At 43.7% G+C, this 23153-nt stretch overlaps 1 protein-coding gene across 2 annotated transcripts in view; it reads left to right on the top strand.

Moving 5' to 3' along the window:
• PHLPP1 (PH domain and leucine rich repeat protein phosphatase 1) overlaps positions 1–23153 on the top strand; it is a 162656-nt gene that overhangs the window by 69487 nt on the left and 70016 nt on the right. For both annotated transcript variants that reach the window (XR_008331573.1, XM_053397055.1), the window contains exons 2-3: positions 14534–14730; positions 19870–19995. Coding sequence is in view for 1 of the 2 variants with exons in the window: in XM_053397055.1 (XP_053253030.1) it covers positions 14534–14730; positions 19870–19995 (323 nt within the window). In the remaining variant the exon portion in view is untranslated. The remainder of the gene's footprint in view (positions 1–14533; positions 14731–19869; positions 19996–23153) is intronic.

Here is a 23153-nt window from a genome sequence, read left to right as displayed (position 1 = left end):
GGGTGGGAAGAAGGAGAAGGCGCTGACGGGGGCACTCCAGGTGGAGGAGAGAGGGAGGAGAGAGATCCTTCTCTATTAACTCTAGCTGTCACAGAGGAAGGAGCAGATCTGCTGGCTTCTCTCTATCAGGGATGGTGGAGGACTTTTGACCAGCCAGAGGGAGAGGCTGAACCAAGAGGAGATAGCAACAGACATGGAAGCAGAAGGGCAGGAGACAGTCTTGTTGCTGGCAATGCCTTCGTAGGTGGGAACAAATTCATCTGCCCCAATGGAACATGCATGTGCATGTTCAGCAGACTTCTAGGGCATGGCTTCCATTCAGTTATGAAAATGCTTGCCTTTCTGATGGACCTTAGGAATCTTGGATATCTGGATCTGGTGCTTGCTGTTCCACTCTTAGCCTGAATAAAGACCTCTGCCTTGCATGCAAGTAGGAGTCAATGCCGTTGTGTTTTGGGATAGGACTCTGGCAGTTACTGTGTTTTAAATAACCCTGTGGAGGGAGGGGAAATCAGTTTTAACTTTTGATAATTCATGTAGTTCCTGAGCAAGCCTGCGTAATAATTGGTTGCTATAGTAATTAAAGCATAGTGATTTGCATTAAGAGTCTTTAAATTTGGAAGTATAACCTGAACTCTTAGGAGTCATACCTTACTTAGACAAGGATGCAGTTGTCAATTGGGCTCTTGATACCCAGGTAAGGACACTAAGTGCCTGGGAGTGCCCAGAAGCTATTACTGATACCTACTAGAAGGAACAGTCTGCCTTCTATATAAGATTAAATGTAAACGTCCATGCTACTTGGTTGCTCATCATTTTGAAAACTGAATGTGTCACAGGGGGAACACAAATTACAAGATGACTTGATTGAATTCAGTGAATTGCCTGGGTGTGTAAATGCCTGTGATGACAGGTCTGTTCCTACTGATCCCAAGAAGTCCACAGTAACAACATACCAACATATATTGCTTCCTATGTTGGATTTTATAATGCTGGTAGGATATATTTCCCCTGATGTGTGTTCCCTTTCATGGAAGACAGCCTTTAACTCAATGCCCTGATAAAGGACTATGGATGTGACCCAGGTCTCTGTTTGGCTGGCCTCTCTAATAGCTTTTAATAGACAAGGGCCTGCAAATTTTGGCTTGGCTTAACAAAGCAAGCAATTTGTGGTTGCCACTGGCCCCTCTTTTCCCCAAGGTATGTGCATAGAACCTGCAAAAGGGAGGAGTGTTTGCTGGGGTTTTGCAGAAGGCCCAAGCTGAGCTTTGCTGTTGCCACTTTCTACCTCTCCATCCTGAATTTCTCTCTCTGTGGCGGAGAAAGAGGCTTGACTTACGCTAGAAATGTGGCTGTTTTTATAGAGTTCTGTTGATAGACCAATTCCCCACAAACCTGTCCTATTCGTTCTAAAAGCCATCTTAGGTTTTTGGGTTTTTTAAAGTGTTTAGTTGTGTGCGCGCACATGAGCATTTATCTCTTTTCATGCATGCGCATCAGAGTTATTTTAAGGCGGGGTTTCGCTGAATGTTTCCTGATCTTGTAGTTTTGGTTTTGAACCTAAGGCTTGGCAAACGAGGTTTGCTTTTTAAAAACCTTGTGAAACCCTCACCTGTCACCATTGCCAAGGGCACCAATCCATTGTTGCTCTCCGCTGCTCTGCGGGGAAGAGTTTTCTGTGTTTCAAATTCAGCTCCAGGAACAATGCAGTGAAGCAATGCATTTGTGGCATTTCGGGGTTTCCCCCCATATCTCTGATCTTTTTAAGCAATCCCTCAATATAGCAGTAATGAAATAGTGGGGGGCGGGGGCGGGTTTCTTGGTCAAATCTTCATGTGGATATTGCATAATCACAAAAGTACAGTTTTGCTGAGCAGACAGGCAAGCTGTAGATCTTTGGCCAGTATTTGCAGTGGCGTCATATGGAACACGTCCTTTAAGAAGCCTGGGATTTGAGTCAGCTTGTGGCTTCCTTAAATGTTGGAAGCCCTGTAAGTAAGGATCTGGTTTGCATGACTTAACAAAAATAAATGTGCACTCTCAGCATTTGGTGGTTTTTGAGGGAAAGGGCTGAGATGTCACCGGAAACAATCACACTGCAAGCTTTTGGTGCAAGCCGCTGTTAGCCTAGACATTCTTTCCAGATGAGCAAAGTTTGCTTTTTGACCAACGGATGATGAACTCCTTTTTTCCCCCCTTCCCCCTTTCTTTTTTCTTTTGTATGTGGATATGCATTTGCATAATTTGGAGTCCTGCCACGCACCCACTGAATTTCCTTTTGGAGAGTTTTTTAAAGAACGGTTGGAGACGCAAAGGGGGAATATTTTAGGTCTAGTTAAAGCTGCCGGAATAGGCCAGTGGTTCCATCATCCGTTCCAGATGTCTGCCGTGCAAGAGACCGAGTTTGAAATGGAGAGTGTTGGGTGTGTTGTGTTTTGATGTGGTAGCAGTTAAAACAGCAACACACCAGACACCAGCATTTGCTACTGAACAGTCCCTGCTGTCTGTTCTAAGTAAACCTGAAATCTTAGATTGGATACTGCTAATCATGTGCAGAGTATTTCTCCACACCCCAAAAACATTGGAGATTTGTGATTTTGTTTGGGCAGACCATAGATTAGAACCTGATATCCTCTTGTTAAGGTGCAGAAGTCCACACACTTGCTGTGTGTTTAATATATTAATATATTGTTATATAATATATAAATATTATAATTGTCTCTTAAGTGCTTTACAGAAATAACAAAAACTATACAATGAAACTGAGAACTGTGATGCAGTATAAAATGCCCCCAAAGCAAAAATGCGGCAGCCTATTTTGAAATTGTTTAAGAGTCAGGGACACCTTCCTTCTTCGCCCACAGCATGTAACAGTCAGTCGGCTCACACATACGCATCACATAATGCTTTCAGAAAGGCAGCTGTTACTCCTTTGTGCAATACCTAGGTGCATGTGTGCGCTCTACAGCCACGCATGCATGTGCAGAAGCGGTCCCCCGGTTGTGGAAACCTCAGGATCCGACTGGAGCTCCGGAACAGATCCCGTTCGCAACCGGAGGTACCACTGTAGTAGCTTAGGAGTTGGATGGTGAGAGACTCTTAAGCTGAGTTTAGAGTTATTCTAGAGTTGATTATTTGATCTGTGGCACCAATGGATCAGTCTGCTTGACTGTTAACCAGAAGGTTGGTTGGTTGAGTCCAACCAGGGACAGTTGTGGACTAGATGACCCTTGGGCTCCCTTCCAAGTCTACAATTCTATGATTCAATGCTCCAGAAAAATTCTTTTTGGATTCATTTTTAATGAGATGATTGAAAAATTGCTACTTTAGCTCTGAGATGTCTAGAATGTCCATGGCATTGATGGATGATGCAGCCATTTCATTGTGTTCATTTTGGGGTCAGTTGTGCCTTTTATTTATTCTGAAGCTGGGGAAAGTAAAACCTTTCTTCCTTTGCCTTTGTTTGTAGACATGTCTCATGGGAACAGCCATCCAAGTCCCAGAGCTAATTTGTAGAGTTCAGCTCAGGTTCAGAATTCTCTCTGTGCCTCTCCGCTAGTGCCTGCGTAAGACTCTGTTGTTGGATGGGCTGAGGTATCTCAAAAAGTTATTTATGCTTGAATGAGCCCGTAGTTCTGCATGTGGTGTTCATAGAATGTCTTAAAACATATTAGTGTATGCGAGGATGTGGTCTTGACAGTGAAGAACAGTGGAGTGCCCTTTCTCACGAGCTATGTTTAAAGGAAGGAAGGAAGCATTTTTGTAAAGGAAACATTTTAAAAATAAGTAAATGGCATGCTCCCTAACTTAAACATTTCTTAATATTAAAGCTCACAGGATATGATGGAGAATCCCTTACTGTTGTGTTTGTAAAGCTGTTGATGCTTATGTGCTGCCTGGGGGCTTCACAAAGGCAGCTAGACTGGTGACTGGCAGCGGCCGCCAAGACCATATAACACCGGTCGTGAAAGACCTACATTGGCTCCCGGAACGTTTCCGAGCACAATTCAAAGTGTTGGTGCTGACCCTTAAAGCCCTAAACAGCCTCAGCCCAATATACCGGAAGTAGAGTCTCCACCCCAATCATTTAGCCAGGACACTGAGGTCCAGCTCCGTGGGCCTTCTGGCGGTTTCCTCCCTGCGAGAAGTAAGATTACAGGGAACCAGGCAGAGGGCCTTCTTGGTAGTGGTGCTCGCCCTGTGGAACACCCTCCCATCAGATGTCAAGGAAATAAAGAACTCTCTGACTTTTAGAAGACTTCTGAAGGCAATCCTGTTTAGGGAAGCCTTTAATGTTTGATGTTTTATTATGCTTTTGATATTCTGTTGGGAGCCGCCCAGAGTGGCTGGGGAAACCCAGCCAGATGGGCAGGGTATAAATAATAAAATTTTATTATCATTATTATTATTTTATTATCTTCCATTTAAAATTTTATTGATATTATTATCATTATCAACACCGTCCATCTGGTTGGCTGCTGTGAAAACAAGATGCCATGCAAATGGACATTTTGTTTGATCCAGCATAGTTCTTTTGTTCGTCGTTCTAGGGAACTCCTGGAGTACCTGAAAACTTCTTAGGGATTCCTACTGGATCTTACCCTGAAATTGCATAGCCAGAGGGTTATATTGAGAGCATTCCACAGAACAGGGGTGGGCAGACTCCAGGCTTGTTGAATCTATTTCATTTTTGCTAGAACTCCCAAGAATTTGCCACCCAGTATGAGGTGCTAAAGATACACAGATGGCATTAAGGTACTGAGTGCCTCTGAACACTTTTGGAGCCCAGGAATTCGTTTATATTAGTGCCTCTGAACACTTTTGGAGCCCAGGAATTCGTTTATATTAGCAGAACTGAACTGACCTCACAGTCCTTTCACATACAAGACCACACCATAGCTTTGCTGCTATGGAAGCGTTGGGACCCCTTAGGCCTCTCTATTGCAAATGATCTATCAGTAGATCCCAAACCTCCCTTCTACCCACCCCTGCTGTGGTTCACTCTTAAACCTCATCATCATCTGAAGGGAACTACCAATCCTGGCCACATAATACGGCTGGGCATCCTAAAACATGCTCCATAATCTTCTGAAACTCACAGCTGTCCTTGGGTAGGCCAGGGTTTCACAGAACTAAAGAATTTTAGGTGACACCTCATAAGAAGTGCTTGAGGGCTGGTTTTTCTTCCTCTTTTATAGATGGAGAACAGAAAGTGAGCAGCTGAGTGCGCCTCCTGTTTATAGGAGGATAAATGTGGCTAATTGAGGATTTTAACCCAGGCTTTCCACACCCTAGTGCTGCTTCCTGTTCTTCGGCAAGCAGTTTTGCATTTGTGAGTGTTTGGCTCAGCCTTTCTCAGTCCTGCGAAGTGGCGGAAATGGTCATGTCCCATGAAGGTCTCCCAGGACTAAGCAGTCGGGAAGGGTTGTGGCTTGGAGATGAAGCACATGCGTTGCATGCAAAAGGTCCCAGGTTCCATCCTGGCATCTCCAGAGACGGGACACCCCTGTCTGCAACCCCCTGCCAGTCAGTACAGAAACAATACTGAGCTAGATGGAGCAGTGGCCTGTCTTGGTATAAGGCAGATTTATCTGTTCCTATGTCGTGTTTTTCTGCTATATATGGGTTCCGTCAGTTTGTGATGTAGCCCATCAACCGTATGTTGTAGCCTGCCAAGTGAGAGGCCATCCCCTTGTTTTCCAGCCCCAGTAAAGCTGCAAAACCGGGAGGTATATGGAGCCTTCAGGGCAACTTCATCCATGGCCGATGGACTCTGGATCATAAGCTGCACAGCCCTGTTTATGCTTCCTGGGAAAGTAAACACTGTCCCTGCGATTGCCAAGGCAGACTAGCATTCCAGCTTGCTTCTTCCTTCCATTAGTGCCCATAATGGCTGTTTGATCAATCTGAGCATAAGCTGCATTAAGCCTCTTACGTGGCGCTTATGCCACCTTTTGCAGTTTGATCTTCATGCTATTTAAATTATTTTAATTCAAGTCATCTCACTTGTTTACCCAGTTCTCTCTGTGTGTTTATGCCGGGGGGGGGGGGACTAGTTGCCATCAGTAAGTTGCTTCTCCCTCTGTTGTCTTGTATAGCGAGCAACAACTCTCAGTGCTTAAACAAAACAAAACACTGTGCAGCTGAATATATATTGTGTTTGTGCACACATGCACAAACATGCATACATGTAGTGATCCAATGAAGCATATCTTAGAATAAGCGTCCCTTCCAAGCAGACATTTTTCTGCTATGAGAGCACACACCATTGTGTTAGAATCCAAACTGTACATGTTCTCACCATTTAGCAATTCAGTTTTTAGTAGCTTGGTTTTTCTGTGACCAAATAGATTGCTTTTGCATTATGACGTATACTATACAGTGCAACAGGGAAGAAGAAGAAAAAAATCTCTGAAGGGCAGTTGTGAAAGTGGATGTGTATATGTAAAAATGAAGGCGGTCCATGTGTCAATTCTCTGATCTGTGAAGTCTCTAGTCTCTTAGTTTGTAGTTCAGCTTTTTTTTAAAGAAAAGAGAGCAAGACAGGCACAGAACTGCTTTAATAAATTATCTAAAAAGACAGCTCTGTGGAAAAAATCAGGTGATATATTTGAGTTTGCTTTCATTTCAGATAAGGCACAACAGTTAATACTTTTACAAAAGCCCAGGGCTCACCCCTCTCTCCCTGCCAAGCAGGGTCCAGAGCGCATGGGGTCACAGGTGTCCCTTTGGAAAATAGATGACACAGCAGAGACTGTCGTGATTTAAGAAATAGGGTATATGCGCCTATTTGTACCTTCAGTTTGCATGGAGTGAGTCCAGATCTTACAGCATGGCTCACATCAGTACAGGGAACCTTTCTTTGTGTCTTCTTCCAAGATGGATCTCAGCTCTTCTTCCTCCTACTTCCCAGAAGCCCCTCCCCCTCCCCCAGAGGTGTTACCCTGGCAACCTTTGAAATCTGGTCACACCTGGTGCAAGAAGCTCCATTGTCTTGTTAATGACTCTCTTAATGGCCAGGCTACCTTGGAATTCCTTTGTAGCTTGTATTCTCCTTTCATATCACAAATAACCCCAAATCCTAGCATGTATTAATTTTAGTGTTTAGAGGAACACCCTCCCCCAGTTCTGTAACAATACCAAGCACTAGTTGCTAGCGAATTACCAGAGTTTAAATCCCAACGTTTTCATTTCCAGGAGTTCCAAACGTTTTTCAACTTCCAACTCCCCTCAGCAATATCCAGCATAGCCAATGGTTAGGAATGATGGGAATTGTAGTTGGGTAACCCAGTGTAGCCCCTTCATGGATCACTGCCTTGCCGTGGCGAAGGGGCTTGAAGAACTCAGAGAAGCTATGAACTATGCCGAGCAGGGCACCCAAGATGAACAGGTCATAGTGGAGAGTTTTGACCAAACGTGATCCACCTGGAGGAGGAACCGGCAAGCCACTCCAGTATCCCTGCCAAGAAAACTCCATGGACAAAGACAACAGGCATATAAAAGTTATGACGCTGGAAGATGAGCCCCTCAGGTCGGAAGGCGTCCAACATGCTACTGGGGAAGAGCGGAGGGCAAGTACAAGTAGATCCAGAGCTGATGAAGCGGCTGGGCCAAAGCCGAAAGGACGCTCAGTTGCGGATATGCCTGGAAGCAAAAGGAAAGTCCAATGCTGTAAAGAAAAATATTGCATAGGAACCTGGAATGTAAGAACCATGAACCTGCGTAAGTTGGAGGTGGTCAAAAATGAGATGGCAAGAATAAATATTGACATCCTGGGCATCAGTGAACTAAAATGGACGGGAATGGGTGAATTCAGTTCGGATGACCATCATATCTACTACTGTGGGCAAGAAACCCGTAAAAGAAATGGAGTGGCCCTCATAGTCAACAAAAGAGTGGCGAAAGCTGTACTGGGATGCAATCTCAAAAATGATAGAATGATCTCGATACGAATCCAAGGCAGACCTTTTAACATCACAGTAATCCAAGTTTATGCACCAACTACTGGTGCTGAAGAAACTGAAATAGACCAATTCTATGAAGACTTACAACACCTTATAGAAGTGACACCAAAGAAGGATGTTCTTCTCATTATAGGGGATTGGAATGCTAAAGTAGGGAGTCAAGAGATAAAAGGAACAACTGGCAAGTTTGGCCTTGGAGATCAAAACGAAGCAGGGCAAAGGCTAATAGAGTTCTGTCAAGAGAACAAGCTGGTCATCACAAACACGCTTTTCCAACAACACAAGAGACGACTCTACACATGGACATCACCAGATGGGCAGCATCGAAATCAGATTGATTATATTCTCTGCAGCCAAAGATGGAGAAGCTCTATACAGTTGGCAAAAACAAGACCTGGAGCTGACTGTGGCTCAGATCATCAGCTTCTTACAGCAAAATTCAAGCTTAAACTGAAGAAAGTAGGAAAAACCACTGGGCCGGTAAGATACAATCTAAGTCAAATCCCTTATGAATACACAGTGGAAGTGAGGAACAGGTTTAAGGATTTAGATTTGGTGGACAGAGTGCCTGAAGAACTATGGATGGAGGCTCGTAACATTATCCAGGAGACAGCAACGAAAACCATCCCAATGAAAAGGAAATGCAAGAAAGCAAAGTGGCTGTCCAATGAGGCCTTACAAATAGTGGGGGAGAGAAGGCAAGCAAAATGCGAGGGAGATAGTGATAGATACAGGAAATTGAATGCAGATTTCCAAAGAATAGCAAGGAGAGACAAGAAGACCTTCTTAAACGAGCAATGCAAAGAAATAGAGGAAAGCAATAGAATGGGAAGAACCAGAGATCTGTTCAAGAAAATTGGAGATATGAAAGGAACATTTCGTACAAAGATTTCCATAATAAAGGACAAAAGTGGAAAAGACCTAACAGAAGCAGAAGACATCAAGAAGAGGTGGCAAGAATACACAGAGGAATTATACCAGAAAGAAATGGATGTCTCGTATACCCCAGGTAGTGTAGTTGCTGACCTTGAGCCAGACATCCTGGAGAGTGAAGTCAAATGGGCCTTAGAAAGCACTGCAAATAACAAGGCCAGTGGAAGTGATGGTATTCCAGCTGAACTATTTAAAATTTTAAAAGATGATGCTGTTAAGGTGCTACACTCAATATGCCAGCAAGTTTGGAAAACTCAGCAGTGGCCAGAAGATTGGAGAAGATTAGTCTACATCCCAATCCCAAAGAAGGGCAGTGCCAAAGAGTGCTCCAACTACTGCACAATTGCACTCATTTCACACTCTAGCAAGGTTATGCTTAAAATTCTACAAGGAAGGCTCAAGCAGTATGTGGACCGAGAACTCCCAGAAGTGCAAGCTGGATTTAGAAGAGGCAGAGGAACCAGAGACCAAATTGCAAACATGCGCTGGATTATGGAGAAAGCTAGAGAGTTCCAGAAAGACATCTACTTCTGCTTCATTGACTATGCAAAAGCCTTTGACTGTGTCGACCACGACAAACTATGGCAAGTTCTTAAAGAAATGGGAGTGCCTGAGCACCTCATCTGTCTCCTGAGAAATCTCTATGTGAGACAAGAAGCTACAGTTAGAACTGGATATGGAACAACTGATTGGTTCAAAATTGGAAAAGGAGTACGACAAGGCTGTATATTGTCTCCCTGCTTATTTAACTTATATGCAGAATGCATCATGCGAAAGGCTGGGCTGGATGAAGCTGAAGCCGGAATTAAGATTGCCGGAAGAAATATCAACAACCTCAGATATGCAGATGACACAACCTTGATGGCAGAAAGTGAGGAGGAATTAAAGAACCTTTTAATGAGGGTGAAAGAGGAGAGCGCAAAATATGGTCTGAAGCTCAACATCAAAAAAACGAAGATCATGGCCACTGGTCCCATCACCTCCTGGCAAATAGAAGGGGAAGAAATGGAGGCAGTGAGAGATTTTACTTTCTTGGGCTCCATGATCACTGCAGATGGTGACAGCAGTCCTGAAATTAAAAGACGCCTGCTTCTTGGGAGAAGGGCAATGACAGGCCTAGACAGCATCTTGAGAAGTAGAGACATCACCTTGCCAACAAAGGTTCGTATAGTTAAAGCTGTGGTTTTCCCAGTAGTGATGTATGGAAGTGAGAGCTGGAGCATAAAGAAGGCTGATCGCCGAAGAATTGATGCTTTTGAATTATGGTGCTGGAGGAGACTCTTGAGAGTCCCATGGACTGCAAGAAGATCAAACCTCTCCATTCTGAAAGAAATCAGCCCTGAGTGCTCGCTGGAAGGACAGATTGTGAAGCTGAGGCTCCAGTACTTTGGCCACCTCATGAGAAGAGAAGACTCCCTGGAGAAGACCCTGATGTTGGGAAAGATGGAGGGCACAAGGAGAAGGGGGCGACAGAGGACGAGATGGTTGGATAGTGTTTTCGAGGTTACCAGCATGAGTTTGACCAAACTGCGGGAGGCAGTGGAGGACAGAGGTGCCTGGCGTTCTCTGGTCCATGGGGTCACGAAGAGTCGGACACGACTAAACGACTAAACAACAACAAAACCCAGTGTAGAAAAGTTTTCAGTGCCCATTCAGCTGGGGTCACTTTTGCATGTGGCACTGAAATAAACCAAATTCCCACCAGAACATGAATGTTTTCTCATATGCAGTTCAATTAATTCAGTGGGGCTGGGGCTGGCTGCTTGACTGCCCGGGATTTGTTCTGGCCATGGGGTTAGATCAGCCTTCTTGCCATGCCTCTGTGACTTTTTTTTTTAAGTACTTAATGCTTCACCTTTTCAGTCAAGTAGCACCCAATAGGGCCAACATGAATTATACTTTCTCTCTGTGTAGGTATTGCTGAATTTCAAAACGGAGCGAATAGAAAAGAAATTATAAACTTCACATAACCTTCTGCCTGAATCCTGAGGTGTGTGTGTGTGTGTGTGTGTGTGTGTGTGTGTGTGAGAGAGAGAGAGAGAGAGAGAGAGAGAGAGAGAGAAAACAACAATCTAAAGTTGGCATACCTGTGGAGGAAGATGCTTTAAAAGTACTGTAATGGCAGACCTCATTGTTCAGTAGCTGCTGTGGTATGCAAAGAAAGACTACTGGTTAAAAAAGGAATAAAGGGGAAGACAGTATTTCTGGTACAACTTCAGCCCCCTTTCCCCCTAGCACCACATGAATTAGTTTCTTGCCATCTTGTACCACAAGTGATGAGTATGTTTGAGAGATCCTGTATTGAATGTCCTGGGAGATTGAAGTATTCTCCTACTGGCTTCTCTGTCTTGTGATTCCTGATGTAAGATTTATGTCCATTTATGTCCAGACCAACACTGTTACATACCTGTGTCTTAATATGGTCCAGGTAGCTTCCAGCTAAAACAATAAATCGTTCAAGGTTGGCCTTGGGTTATCAGACCTGGGAGTTTGTGGTGAAAGGCAGGTAACTAATTAATAATAACAGTAGGCATCACAGCCAGAGGACTGGTTCTTTGACCCTGCAGTCTTTGAGTCATCTCCTGGGGTTCTGTGGTGAGGAATAAATACTCTGTTGTGTAGAGTGGGAGAACTCTAGCGCATGCCAGTCTCATGCTTTGCCAGCTCAGTTGGTAGAGGTTCAGTAGTTTAGACCACAGTGCCACCCGCGTCCCGCAAGTGACTGATAGCCTGGTGCAAAATGCGCCCAGTGCCTGGCAAATTTTGAACGCTTCTTCTAGCGCCATCTGTGCTCTGGACAATGAGTCAGCTACATCTTACTCATTTTCATGGCTGCCCTGTTTTAACCGTCAGAAAGTAAGAAATCTCAGTGAGTCATTGCTCCTTTACTGTTTCTGGCATTGGCTGCTTCTCTCTCCCCTCCCCCCCCCACTCTGAATTACGACTGCAGGGTGATTTGTTGGGATTAGGTACTGGTTGCTGCACGAGTGGGTATATTCAATTTCCTTTTGAGAATCAATAATTTGAATTATGAGTGTATTAAAAAACCCCAAATAGGGTAGGTCAGCTTGGAAAGACAGCTCTCTTGGTGCCTTTAGTTAAAAGCATATAACAGAAATAATTAAGTTGCTCCTCTTTTAATAGCACTCTAAATAAAATATATTGCCTGAAGTAGACCCCTAACATTCCTGTCCTGTCTTTATAACTTGGGCAGCATAAAGTATTCCAGCTCTGACCACTTCAGTGCAGACAAAACGAGTGATATTAACTCTCTACTTTTGCCTGCAAGCTGGAAAAAAACAATAACAGTAGGAGCTGTCCACTTGTTATTGCTTTCCTTTGAATAAGGAAATGTGGAGGATGTTGGTTTTGAATGGGACATGCAATTCTCAAGTTTTTCTGGCCGAGGGGGAAAAAAGAGTTCACTGCCTATGCTGCTTGTTTTTTGTGCATTTGGTTTTATTTAGTATTTTTTGAAGGAGGGGAAGAGATTAAATGGTTACTGTTATCTCCCTTTAGTAACTGAACATATGCAACCCTGCAATATTGAGGACACACACCCCATAGTAGTTTAAACAGTAAGCTAGTGGGAAACTGCTAGGCCAGGGTGAACAATGCACCCAAAAAGCTTGCATCTCTTTGTGCCTATCAGTACTGCCAGTATTTTGGGGGGCAGGGGAAGGGAGGTAAGTAGCCATCACCTGTTAGGCTTCAAAGGCTTCTATGAATGTGAATGTTAAGCCACACCATCGAGTGAAAATTGCTTGCCAAACAAAATCCACTTATTCACTGTGGGTGGCTTCCTGTTGTTAATCAATAGCGTCTTACCCTTATCTCCAGCAGATCCTGTAACAGCAATTAAAGCAGATCACTGTTGCATTGTAGTGTGTGCAACCTTTGGTCTTTACCCCACAGGGTATTGTCCTGGGGCACTTTAAAGGGGTTCATTTCTTTATGGCGAGAAAAGGCAAAACTATGGTCTCCATAAAAGATTTGCCCATCTTTCCTTTTCTCTTTCCCACTGCTGCCCCACTTTTAACACTCAATGTGTGTTTTGGGCAATGCAATATGTGGACCGAGTCCTGCTGCTCTAACTTAGCTGATGGCCATTCCATCATATGGAAACTCCTCTGGTGCTCTGTGCACAATGCTGTGTTATAAAAGAAAAAATTGTGCAGAAGTTGAAGCTCCTGGTGCTTGTTTTCAGTGCCCTTGTGCTTCTTTTCTAAGTTGTACTGGTTGACTCCTACAAGACCTGCAGTATAGGTGCTCTCTAAACATCAAAATGTTTAATTTTGTAGCTGTTGCTAATGATGGTTTGGCAGCAAGTTGCAGGCGACTCTGGGGTTGCGGCGCTCATCTCGCTTAACAGGCCGAGGGAGCCGGTGTTCGTCCGCAGACAGTTTTTCTGGGTCATGTGGCCAGCATGCCTAAGCCGCTTCTGGCACAACAGACCACCAAAGCCAGAGCAGCGCATGGAAATGCCGTTTACCTTCCTGCCAGAGTGGTACCTATTTATCTAATTTTTGGGGGCGTGCTTTCGAACTGCTAGGTTGGCAGGAGCTGGGACAGAGCAACAGGAGCTCACCCTGTTGCGGGGATTCGAACCGCGTTAACCTTCTGATCGGCAAGCACAAGAGGCTCAGTGGTTTAGACCACATCACCACCCGCACCTTAGAGACCAACTAAGCTTGTTCTGGGTATAAGCTTTCGTGTGCATGCGCACTTCTTCAGATACACTGAAGCAGAAGTCACCAGACCCTTATACATAGTGTGAGGGTGGGGTGGGGTTTTTCTCAGAAGGGTAGTAGGAGATGGGTGATTGATTCAATGGGTATGGTAAATCTGTTGACGACTGTAATTAGTCCTACAGGAAAAAGCAAGGGATGGTATGCAGATGACCAAAAAAAGCTTTAGCATATGTAATGAGACAAGAATCCAATATCTCTATTCATATGAGGTCTCTCCATAGTTTTCAGTTTAGTAATAAGTTGTAATTCAGCAACTTCTCTTTCAAGTCTATATCTGAACTTCTTTTGTAATAAGACAGCTGCTTTGAGATCCTGTACTGAATGTCCTGGGAGATTGAAGTGTTCTCCTACTGGCTTCTGACGTCAGATTTATGTCCAGACCAACCTGTGTCTTAATATGGTCCAGGTAGCTTCCAGCTAAAACAATAAATCGTTCAAGGTTGGCCTTGGGTTATCAGACCTGGGAGTTTATGGTGGAAGGCAGGTAACAAATATAATTAATAATAACAGTAGGCATCACAGCCAGAGGAATGCTTCTTTGACCCTGCAGTCTTTGAGCTATCTCCTGGGGTTCTGGTGTGGTCCAAGACATCCATCCTCTCATGCAGTATGAGAAACCAGTTGTGCAAACTCCCGGAGTTCACGGGACTATTTTGTGTGCATAGATTACCTCCCCCCCACACACATTGTTCATGGGATTGGGTTTGTAGAAATCAAAATGTGCTGCTCCATAAACTGCTGTGTATTTTTAAGCTGTAGGGCCCTGTGAACCTGCGGGTTCTCACAACGGCCTTCATCTTGTCTTGCGCCTTTTGAGCCATGTTTGAAAGAGGAAAGCTTCCTTTTATTTTTACTGATAAAAGCTGCTTGCTGTTTCCATTTCAGGAAAGCCCCACAGCATTGGCAACTCTGAACGGATTCAGCTCTCAGGAATGTACAATGTTCGAAAAGGGAAAATGCATTTGCCGGTCAACAGATGGACAAGACGCCAAGTTATCCTTTGTGGGACGTGCCTAATTGTATCATCGGTGAAAGAGAGCCAGACTGGAAAGATGCATGTGCTCCCCTTAATCGGTGGAAAGGCAAGTGAATCACTCGGTTACTCTGCATATATGGTATACCAGAAATAATTAACCAGATCCTGTAAAAGTTTCCCATCAGTCATAGATCTGGCTACACAGCATTTCCATTTGGATCCTAATGGGAGTGGGGTGCTGAGATTTTCAGTTGCACTATACTATTTCTCCTCTTCATGTTCTGTTAAATTATGTACATGAATTGCTTTAAGAAGCCATGTTCATTTTGCATTTTTAATTTCTTTTCTGTGTATCTCTGACTCTTCGTTGCAAAGGCTTTGTTGCCATAATACTGTCTAAACTCTGTGCGTCATCTTTGTGCCTTGGAAACGGCACCTTCTGATCTTACAGCGGCCTAGTGATGTAATGTTTAATGGGTTGGCGTCATGGGTAGCGCCGTTATTTTCCAACCCAGAATCCTTGAGTTGATTTCCAGCTTGGGGGGTCCTTGAGTTGATTTCCAGCTTGGGGGGTGTCTTGAGCTGTGACCTGAACAAGCAGCTCTTTGACCCTGACGACGAAGGCCAATAGGCAAAACACACTGCTCTGTTGACCCGACAGCCGGAGGATTGTTGTGTTCTTATCATGCCTAGTCAATAACAGAGGTGTCCTGTTTTCTGCCACTGCTTTGACAGCTCTGTTCCTCTCTGTGCTGAAGAGGCTCTGAGGCTTAAGAAAGCAGTTAAGTCACTAGGCTAGCTTCATCTTAAGGAACTCCTTGTTAAAGCCTGCAGCCCTCCCAGAAGTAGTTGGGCTACAACTCCCATGATCCCTGAGAGTTGGACATGCTGTCTGAGGCTAATGGGAGTCCCAGCATCATCTAAGAGTGGACCACATGTTCCTTGCGCCTGCTCTCAAGTTTTACAGGCATGGCAGGAGAGAGATTGTGTTATGGGTAACTGGTGATCTCATTAACACTACCAAATTAATCTGACGGTGAGTGTCCCAGCCATACTGTGCAGTTCATTCACCACCACAATCAATTTTTAAAAATTGCTAGATAAGGAATCAAATGAGCAATTCAAATAAGTGTTTCACCTTTGCGAAATTGTAATGCAAGAGTTTGCTGGCAAAACGTTGTCTTGGTTGTGCTCAGCAAATTGGTGGTAATTGCAAGCGTTGCAGTGCAAAAAAGCAGTGTTGTGCAGAAGGCAGTGTGGATATTTATTTTCATTCGTTCTTTGGCTTACTTCATTTATTGTTACACATGCAAGGAGTTGCATATGTTCGCATTGTTTCATTTTTTTCAAAGCAACTTTTAAGAATTCAACTATCAATTGGGTTGTAAAGCCCTGAAATACATAATGTATCTGCTGGTCTGTCTTGTGCTCTCCAGCCATTAATATTTCCCTTTATACCTCTGCACACCTTCCTTGCACACCCTCTCTGAATCTTTGGGTAGATCTTGGTTTTCAAAAGGCATGTGAAATTGTTGTTTCTGAGCAGTCCTGGCAAACTAAGTTGAGTGGGCTGCTAATGAGCAAATGGAATCATGCATTCAGAATTACAGTCTTGCAAAACAGCTGCCCAAAGGTTTGTTTAAAGGTTGGCAAAAAAGAAAGAAAAATAATTTTTGTATTGCTTTTGGTGAAGGAAAAAAATCCAGGAATGACAGAAATAACCAATTCAGTACAACTGAACAATTCAGATAGTCCATTTTTCTCACTAGAAGTGGTCACATCCCAGTAGTAGCTATTTTTAAATTATTTGCTTGAATAGAATTTATTAAAAGTTTTAGCAGGAACTGCAAGGCAGCCCAAACTGGCAAATTAATTCTACTTTGTATGCTTCAGTGTGTAAACAGCAACTCATACTGAATTGGATAAAGGCTATAATGCATGAGTCAATTTACACCGATATGCATGTGTTTAATCTGATTTAGACCTATGGACTTGAATGAAATTTAACACAGCAGCCTTAATGGTCATTAAATCACTGTGTTAAATAGTGTTATTACTAGTCTGTACAGTGGTACCTCAGGTTAAGTACTTAATTCGTTCCGGATGTCTGTTCTTAACCTGAAACTGTTGTTAACCTGAAGCACCACTTTAGCTAATGGGGCCTCCTGCTGCTGCTGCGTCGCCTGAGCACGATTTCTGTTCTCATCCTGAAGCAAAGTTCTTAACCTGAGGTACTATTTCTGGGTTAGCAGAGTCTGTAACCTGAAGCGTATGTAACCCGAGGTACCACTGTATTCTCTACATCTGGCTTAACAACTTCCAATTTTTGACCACATCTTCTTCCTTCTCCTCACATACCCTTGCATATTCTTTCTAGGATTATTATTATTATTATTATTATTATTATTATTATTATTATTATTACCCCACACCCACTCTGAGCAGTTCCCAGCAAATATAAAACATAATAAAACATTAAAAACTTCCCCATACACAATTGACTTCAGATGTCTTCTAAATGTTGGATAGTTATTTATTTCCTTGAAATCTGATGAGAGAGCATTCCACAGGGCAGACACCACCACCAAGAAGGCCCTCGATCTGGTTCCCTGTAACTTTACTTCTCATAGAACCACCAGAAGGCCCTCAGAGCTAGATCTCAGTGTCTGGTCTAAACGATGGGGGTAGAGATGCTTCTTCGGGTGTACAGGGCCAAGCAGGGTTTAACTAACTACAACCCTTATTGGATGGCAACTAGTAATGAGAACCACAGCTCCCAGCATCCACACCAGTGCAGTTCTAGAAATACAGTTGCTTAAGTGTTTCCTTAGAAACACAGGGATGAGGCACCTGTGGACTCCAGGTTTTGCTGGTATCCCACCAGCCCCAGTTAGCATGGCCAAAGTCATGACTGATGGGATTGCAACAGGGGCACCTGTCCCATACTGTTCTTCAGGGTCAAACAACCCTCCATTGGTGATATGAACAAGCAGGTACACTCTGCAGACGACCAAGGGCAGAATGAACCCTGAGTGCACCGACTTCTCCCAGCCTGGGCCAACGATGCCTGATTCACGGCAAAAGTGTGTGCTAAATGCCTAAGCACAACTAAATCAGTAATGGCTGGCAAAAGTGTATGACTCACTTCTTCACATACAGAGGACTTAAGCTGTGAAAAACTCTTGTATACTAGCACCTTCACTTGGATCCAGAATATAGGTAATAATAATAATAATAATAATAATAATAATAATAATAATAATAGATTGATTGTACTCCATCCATCTGACTCAGTTGGCCCAGCCACTCTGGGTATATCCAACAGGATATACAAAAACACAACAGAGCATCGTACATGAAAAGTTTCCCGATATAGGACTGCCTTCAGGTGTCTTCTAAAAGTTGTGTCGTTGTTTTTCTGTTTGACATCTGATGGGAGGGCGGGTGCCACTGCCAAGAAGGCCCTCTGCTTGGTTCCCTGTAAGTTCACTTCTTGCAGCGAGGGAACTGCCAAGATATCTGATTATTTTGTATCCACAAACACGTGAATTCACCGCCCCCTTTTCTGCCACCAAGGAGAACATATCTGCCCCCACAGACCCTTGTGTTTAGTGTTTCTTTCAAACTCTCTGCAAGTCTAATAAATCTAGTTGTTACAGCAGTGTTTCCCTGCCAGAAGCAACCAGCAATGTGTGCAAACTCGTACAGAATGACATGGCATAACTTGAGTTGTGGGTGTGTGGTGGGGAAGACTCTGTATGGAACAGCTGTTCTTTGGAGGCAGTCCATGTTCTTTGAAACGTGTAGATGTGCCCTGACACTTCACAATGTGTGGAGCTCTGTGATTTGTCAAAACAGTCCTTCATAGTTATGGGTAGATCTAAATTGCTTTAGTTGGAAAGATTTACACATTGCATTTGAGTCTTCCCTGGAAATTATTTGGGGTTTTTTATTATTATTATTTTAAAAATGGTTCTAGTCTTACGAGATGTAGGAAGAAAACTCTTACTTGCAGGTAACCTTGTTCATTTAAACAAATGCTTTAAGAGAGGATTGAGCTCTTTTTTTATGCAGTTTTGGAAACTAGGGGAAAAGCCAAAAATCTTTCAGAAGTATTTAATGTATCTTGTAAAGGCACTTAAAAGCACCAACTAAACCTTTTATTGAGATTTCTCTGCAACAGATTTATCAGCATTCCCCACCCCCACCCCATACATTAGCAGCACATGCTATACTTCATGCACCCCAGCAGTTTTACATATCGGCTGCTCTGTTTCCCTTGAAGAAGGGTGTGGTGAATCTCAGAGGCAGAAGTGGTGTTGACAACTTGCTAATTAAAAGATCTTGCTGTAAAGCTGAAATGAGGTATTAAGAACTGTGACCTTGTGCTTTCAGACCCACTTGGCCGCCTAATACTTCCTGGTTCATAGAGGTATCTAGATTGACAAGTGTAATCCTTTGAGGGTTTACCCAAAAGGAAGTCCCATTGTATTCAGTGGGGCTTAATTCCAGGTAAATATGGATAGCATTGCAGCCTGCATGGCACCAAACATTTTTGCATAATTCTGTGGATCTTGAAAACTCATTTACGCTTAACAAGTCCAAATGAATGGATTCTGAATTATTTAGGATGGCGTTCTCGGCTTACTTTGGCCTCAACAACACAACCACTCTGGGAACTGTGTAATGTTAAATGTTGTACACATCGCTTTTCTGTCATATTGGAAGTCTTTGAGTCTTTTTTTGAGTCTTGATTAGGTTGGATGCAAAGCAGCTCTGGTCCTTCAAGAGTGAGGATTTCTGCTTCTCTGATGGGACTCCATCTCCCTCACTCTGTGCACCCCCTAAATCTCTTCTTTGAGGTTCCCCTAGCCCTCTGGAGCAGATGTGGGGAGGAGGGCAGGGGGAGAAGATTGGGGGAGAAGTCCCATTGCACAGGAGGAAATCCTTGCAGTGGCAGGACCCTTTAGTTTAGCACCGCTGCTGGTTAATTCAAAGGCTCAGCTTCCGTCAAAGTATTGTTAGTATTTACATATTGCCTTTTGTTTCAAAAAGAAAAGTCAAGGTGGTTCACAAGCAAAAGCCAACAGCAAAATAGCAAGTATAAAACCAATCTATTAAAAATATAACTACCCCTAATTGAAATACACAGTAAAGCAATTTAATCAAAAATAGTTGAATTTACTCATATTGGGTTTTGTGTGTTTTTTTTAATCCTTTCCCCCCCCTGCCCCTAAAAATGCAGGTTGAAGAAGTTAAAAAGCACCAGCACTGTTTAGCATTTAGCTCTTCTGGACCTCAGAGCCAGAGTTACTACATCTGTTTCGACACTTTCACTGAGTACTTGCGGTGGCTACGGCAAGCTTCAAAGGTAAGACGAGCTTTGGACTCTTCCGGTTATTCAGAATACCCAGTATATTGTTCAAAAACCACCTGCGCTATTGACAAAATGGGTGTGGCGTGGGCAATTCCAAGTTAACGTTGACCAGCACTATTCTCCTCCTATTACAGGCAGCAGGTGGGGGCTGATAGACAAAGGCTGCTTTAAGGCCACCCAGGAGGGGTGCGGTGGAAGGACTTTCCAGCTCATGCTCTTAGCTGCTGTACCACTTCAGCTTATTGCAGCCAGGCAGCAATTTGTATGTGCAGCTCTGACTGTAGTCATCACTCCCTGCCCCCCAGTGGGGAATGATTGATTCTTCTTTATTGCCACTGCCGCCACAAATTTGATAAAATTTTACATAGGCCCAGGACAAATGCTCTAAGTCAGGGGTGGCCAACTACCAAGAGACTGCGATCTACTGGCAGTGCTCTACCCCCTTTTTGGGGGTTCAGGTCAAAGTTGAGTTTTGGTTTTGAGAGAAGGAAAAGCATAGTTTCTTAGGCATGCAGGGCAAACTTTTTGAACTTCTTTGGGGGAGCCAGTGATCTACCGCAGACGTTCAGGGATCTACTGGTAGATCACGATCTACCTGTTGGACATGCCTGATCTAAGTCAGTGGTTCCCAGTTGGCGGTCCGTGGACCCTGGAGGGTCTGTGGCACCATCCACATAACAAAAACTACCATAGAGTTATCGAAATGTTCAAAAGTAACAGGACCATGGCCTGGGTTTTGAAAAAGAGTACTTAGCTAATTGGGAAACACTGCTCTAAGTTGTTTTTAATGTTGTATTTTAAATTGTTGCAATCTGCCCTGGGACTGCAGTTGGTCATTTATTATTATTATTATTATTATTATTATTATTATTATTATTATTAATAATAATAGAAGTAGTAGCAAATGGAGTGCCACACTCCCACAAACTTGAACTTTAGGTGGTGGTTCGTGTCATTATTCTGTTTGTTTATCTGCGTATTTATAATCGGCATTTTTATCGAAACATTTCAAGGCGGTGTATAACATATGAGGACAAAAACATCACTGGGATTGTTCCATACAAGTTGCACCCACACTGAGTGGTCGTCCCCCCCAATAGTTGGAATGTGCCATTGATGCTTCCAGTTTGCCTGGAAGGAAGGCAGAGAGGGGTTTATGAGTGGGCATACTAACCTACTGTGTACAAAAGTAAACAAATTCTGAACCTGAGGCGCGTTGTGATGGAACACTCCTATAATTTTCCATGGCACATTGTGATAGAGAGTAATTGTAATCAAGAGAATTGCAGTTGACTGTTTAAGATGGTTAGACGGTTTCAATGTGAAATAGGCTTGTACATGTGAAAACTTAATGGTGCATTCACACACACACACACACACACACACACTCCCCCAGAACCTCAGTGGTGGCAGCTGTCTTAATGTGACATTTGTGTGGCCTATGTATCCTTGCTGTTTTCCCGTCTTTTCTCTCACTTTGCCTGTCCGCTTCACTTTCTTCCTTTGCAAACTGAACAAGTAGAAGTAGTGCCAGGTGGAAACACCTCAGCCACACAAGAGACCTCCCCCCCCTTGGTTTTCCCCTCCCCTCACTGTCGCGTTCAACTTGATTGTAATTGTGTGCTCCAAAATGAAAGCTGCTCATTAGTTCTGGTTATCCTCTTTCTGGGAGAGCAGTTGTCTCCTTATTTCCAACAGCTTGTCTTGGAAATTAAGGCAGATCTAAATTAGAGTGAAGCAGCATAAAAATAATAAAAGTTTAGAAGTATGGGGAAGATTGAGTGAAGAAGAAAAAATTACTGATTGCATGAGATTACTGTGTACCACCCTGTGCCTTCTCTTACTCTTTGTTCAGCTGCGTTGGGAAAGTTGCCAGTGTAAGCTCAAATCTCCATGCAAGTCGCAGTTGACATCTTCTTTTCTTTGCATGCTGATGCCATATAAACTTGCTCTCCATAAGAGAGCCCAGGATTTGGCAAAACCATGCAAGCCAATTCGCTTGTGCTTCCCACAAATTCTGTTGGATTGTGTGGTGACCGTGCGACTTGACATTTTAAGACAAATGACATGATAGCATCGAAATGTGTGTGGTTTGGTGGATTTGGGTATCTAAGTTGGTGTGTGTCTAAGTTGTAAGCAGAAAGAGGTGGAGAAAAGGGAGGCTGTCTAGTAATTCTGTTCAGTCTCCTGCTCCATGAGTTTTTTCTTTTGTGATGGGTGAATAGAGAGTCAATACAGATAGCGGTAACTTACTACAGTGTGCATTCAGCTACTTGGAAACCCTCCATTCCTGTTACGGTATTGAGACACTGTTGACCTTTTTATACAGGGCCTGGAAGTTATAAGGGGTTCTGAGAGTTCATAGGAAGTGCACAACAATAATGAGTCATCTGCATCCACCTAACACATTCCCGAGAGAGATGGGAACTCATTCAGCAATTTGTCGGCTAGTACAAGGCAAGACAGGGACGCGGGTGACGCTGTGGGTTAAACCACAGAGCCTAGGACTTGCCGATCAGAAGGTCGGCGGTTTGAATCCCTGCGATGGGGTGAGCTCCCATTGTTCGGTCCCTGCTCCTGCCAACCTAGCAGTTCGAAAGCACGTCAAAGTGCAAGTAGATAAATAGGTACCACTCCTGCAGGAAGGTAAACGGCGTTTCCGTGCGCTGCTCTGGTTCGCCAGAAGCGGCTTAGTCATGCTGGCCACATGACCCAGAAGCTGTACGCCGGCTCCCTCGGCCAGTAAAGGGAGATGAGCGCTGCAACCCCAGAGTCGGCCACGACTGGACCTAATGGTCAGGGGTCCCTTTACCTTTACCTTACAAGGCAAGACACCCCAGTGCCCTCTGAATCTCTCTTTCTGCTCACCTTTAGGCAAGGCAACAGGAACCACTTCTTGCCCTGTTGTTGAACAGCACCAGGATTCCTAAATGTGTAGTGAAGTGGTAGCCCTAATAACTTGAGGCCGTTGACTGTGGATGAGGCTGGTTGCTTGTTGTTCCTCTTCATTATTTATTTTATTATTTTACTTGCTTTGAGATATATTTATTTCATCTTTGTTTCATAATTTTACATACCTCTTGATTGTATGTCAGTGGTTAACACTAAGCTCACCTTCAGTGCTGTTTTTCTAGAAAAAGGGGTGCCGGAAC

This window comes from Podarcis raffonei, chromosome 7, assembly GCF_027172205.1.
Source record: "Podarcis raffonei isolate rPodRaf1 chromosome 7, rPodRaf1.pri, whole genome shotgun sequence".
Taxonomy (NCBI): Eukaryota; Metazoa; Chordata; class Lepidosauria; order Squamata; family Lacertidae; genus Podarcis; species Podarcis raffonei.
Note: the sequence above shows the minus strand (reverse complement) of the source record. Positions and strands in the feature narration are given on the sequence as shown.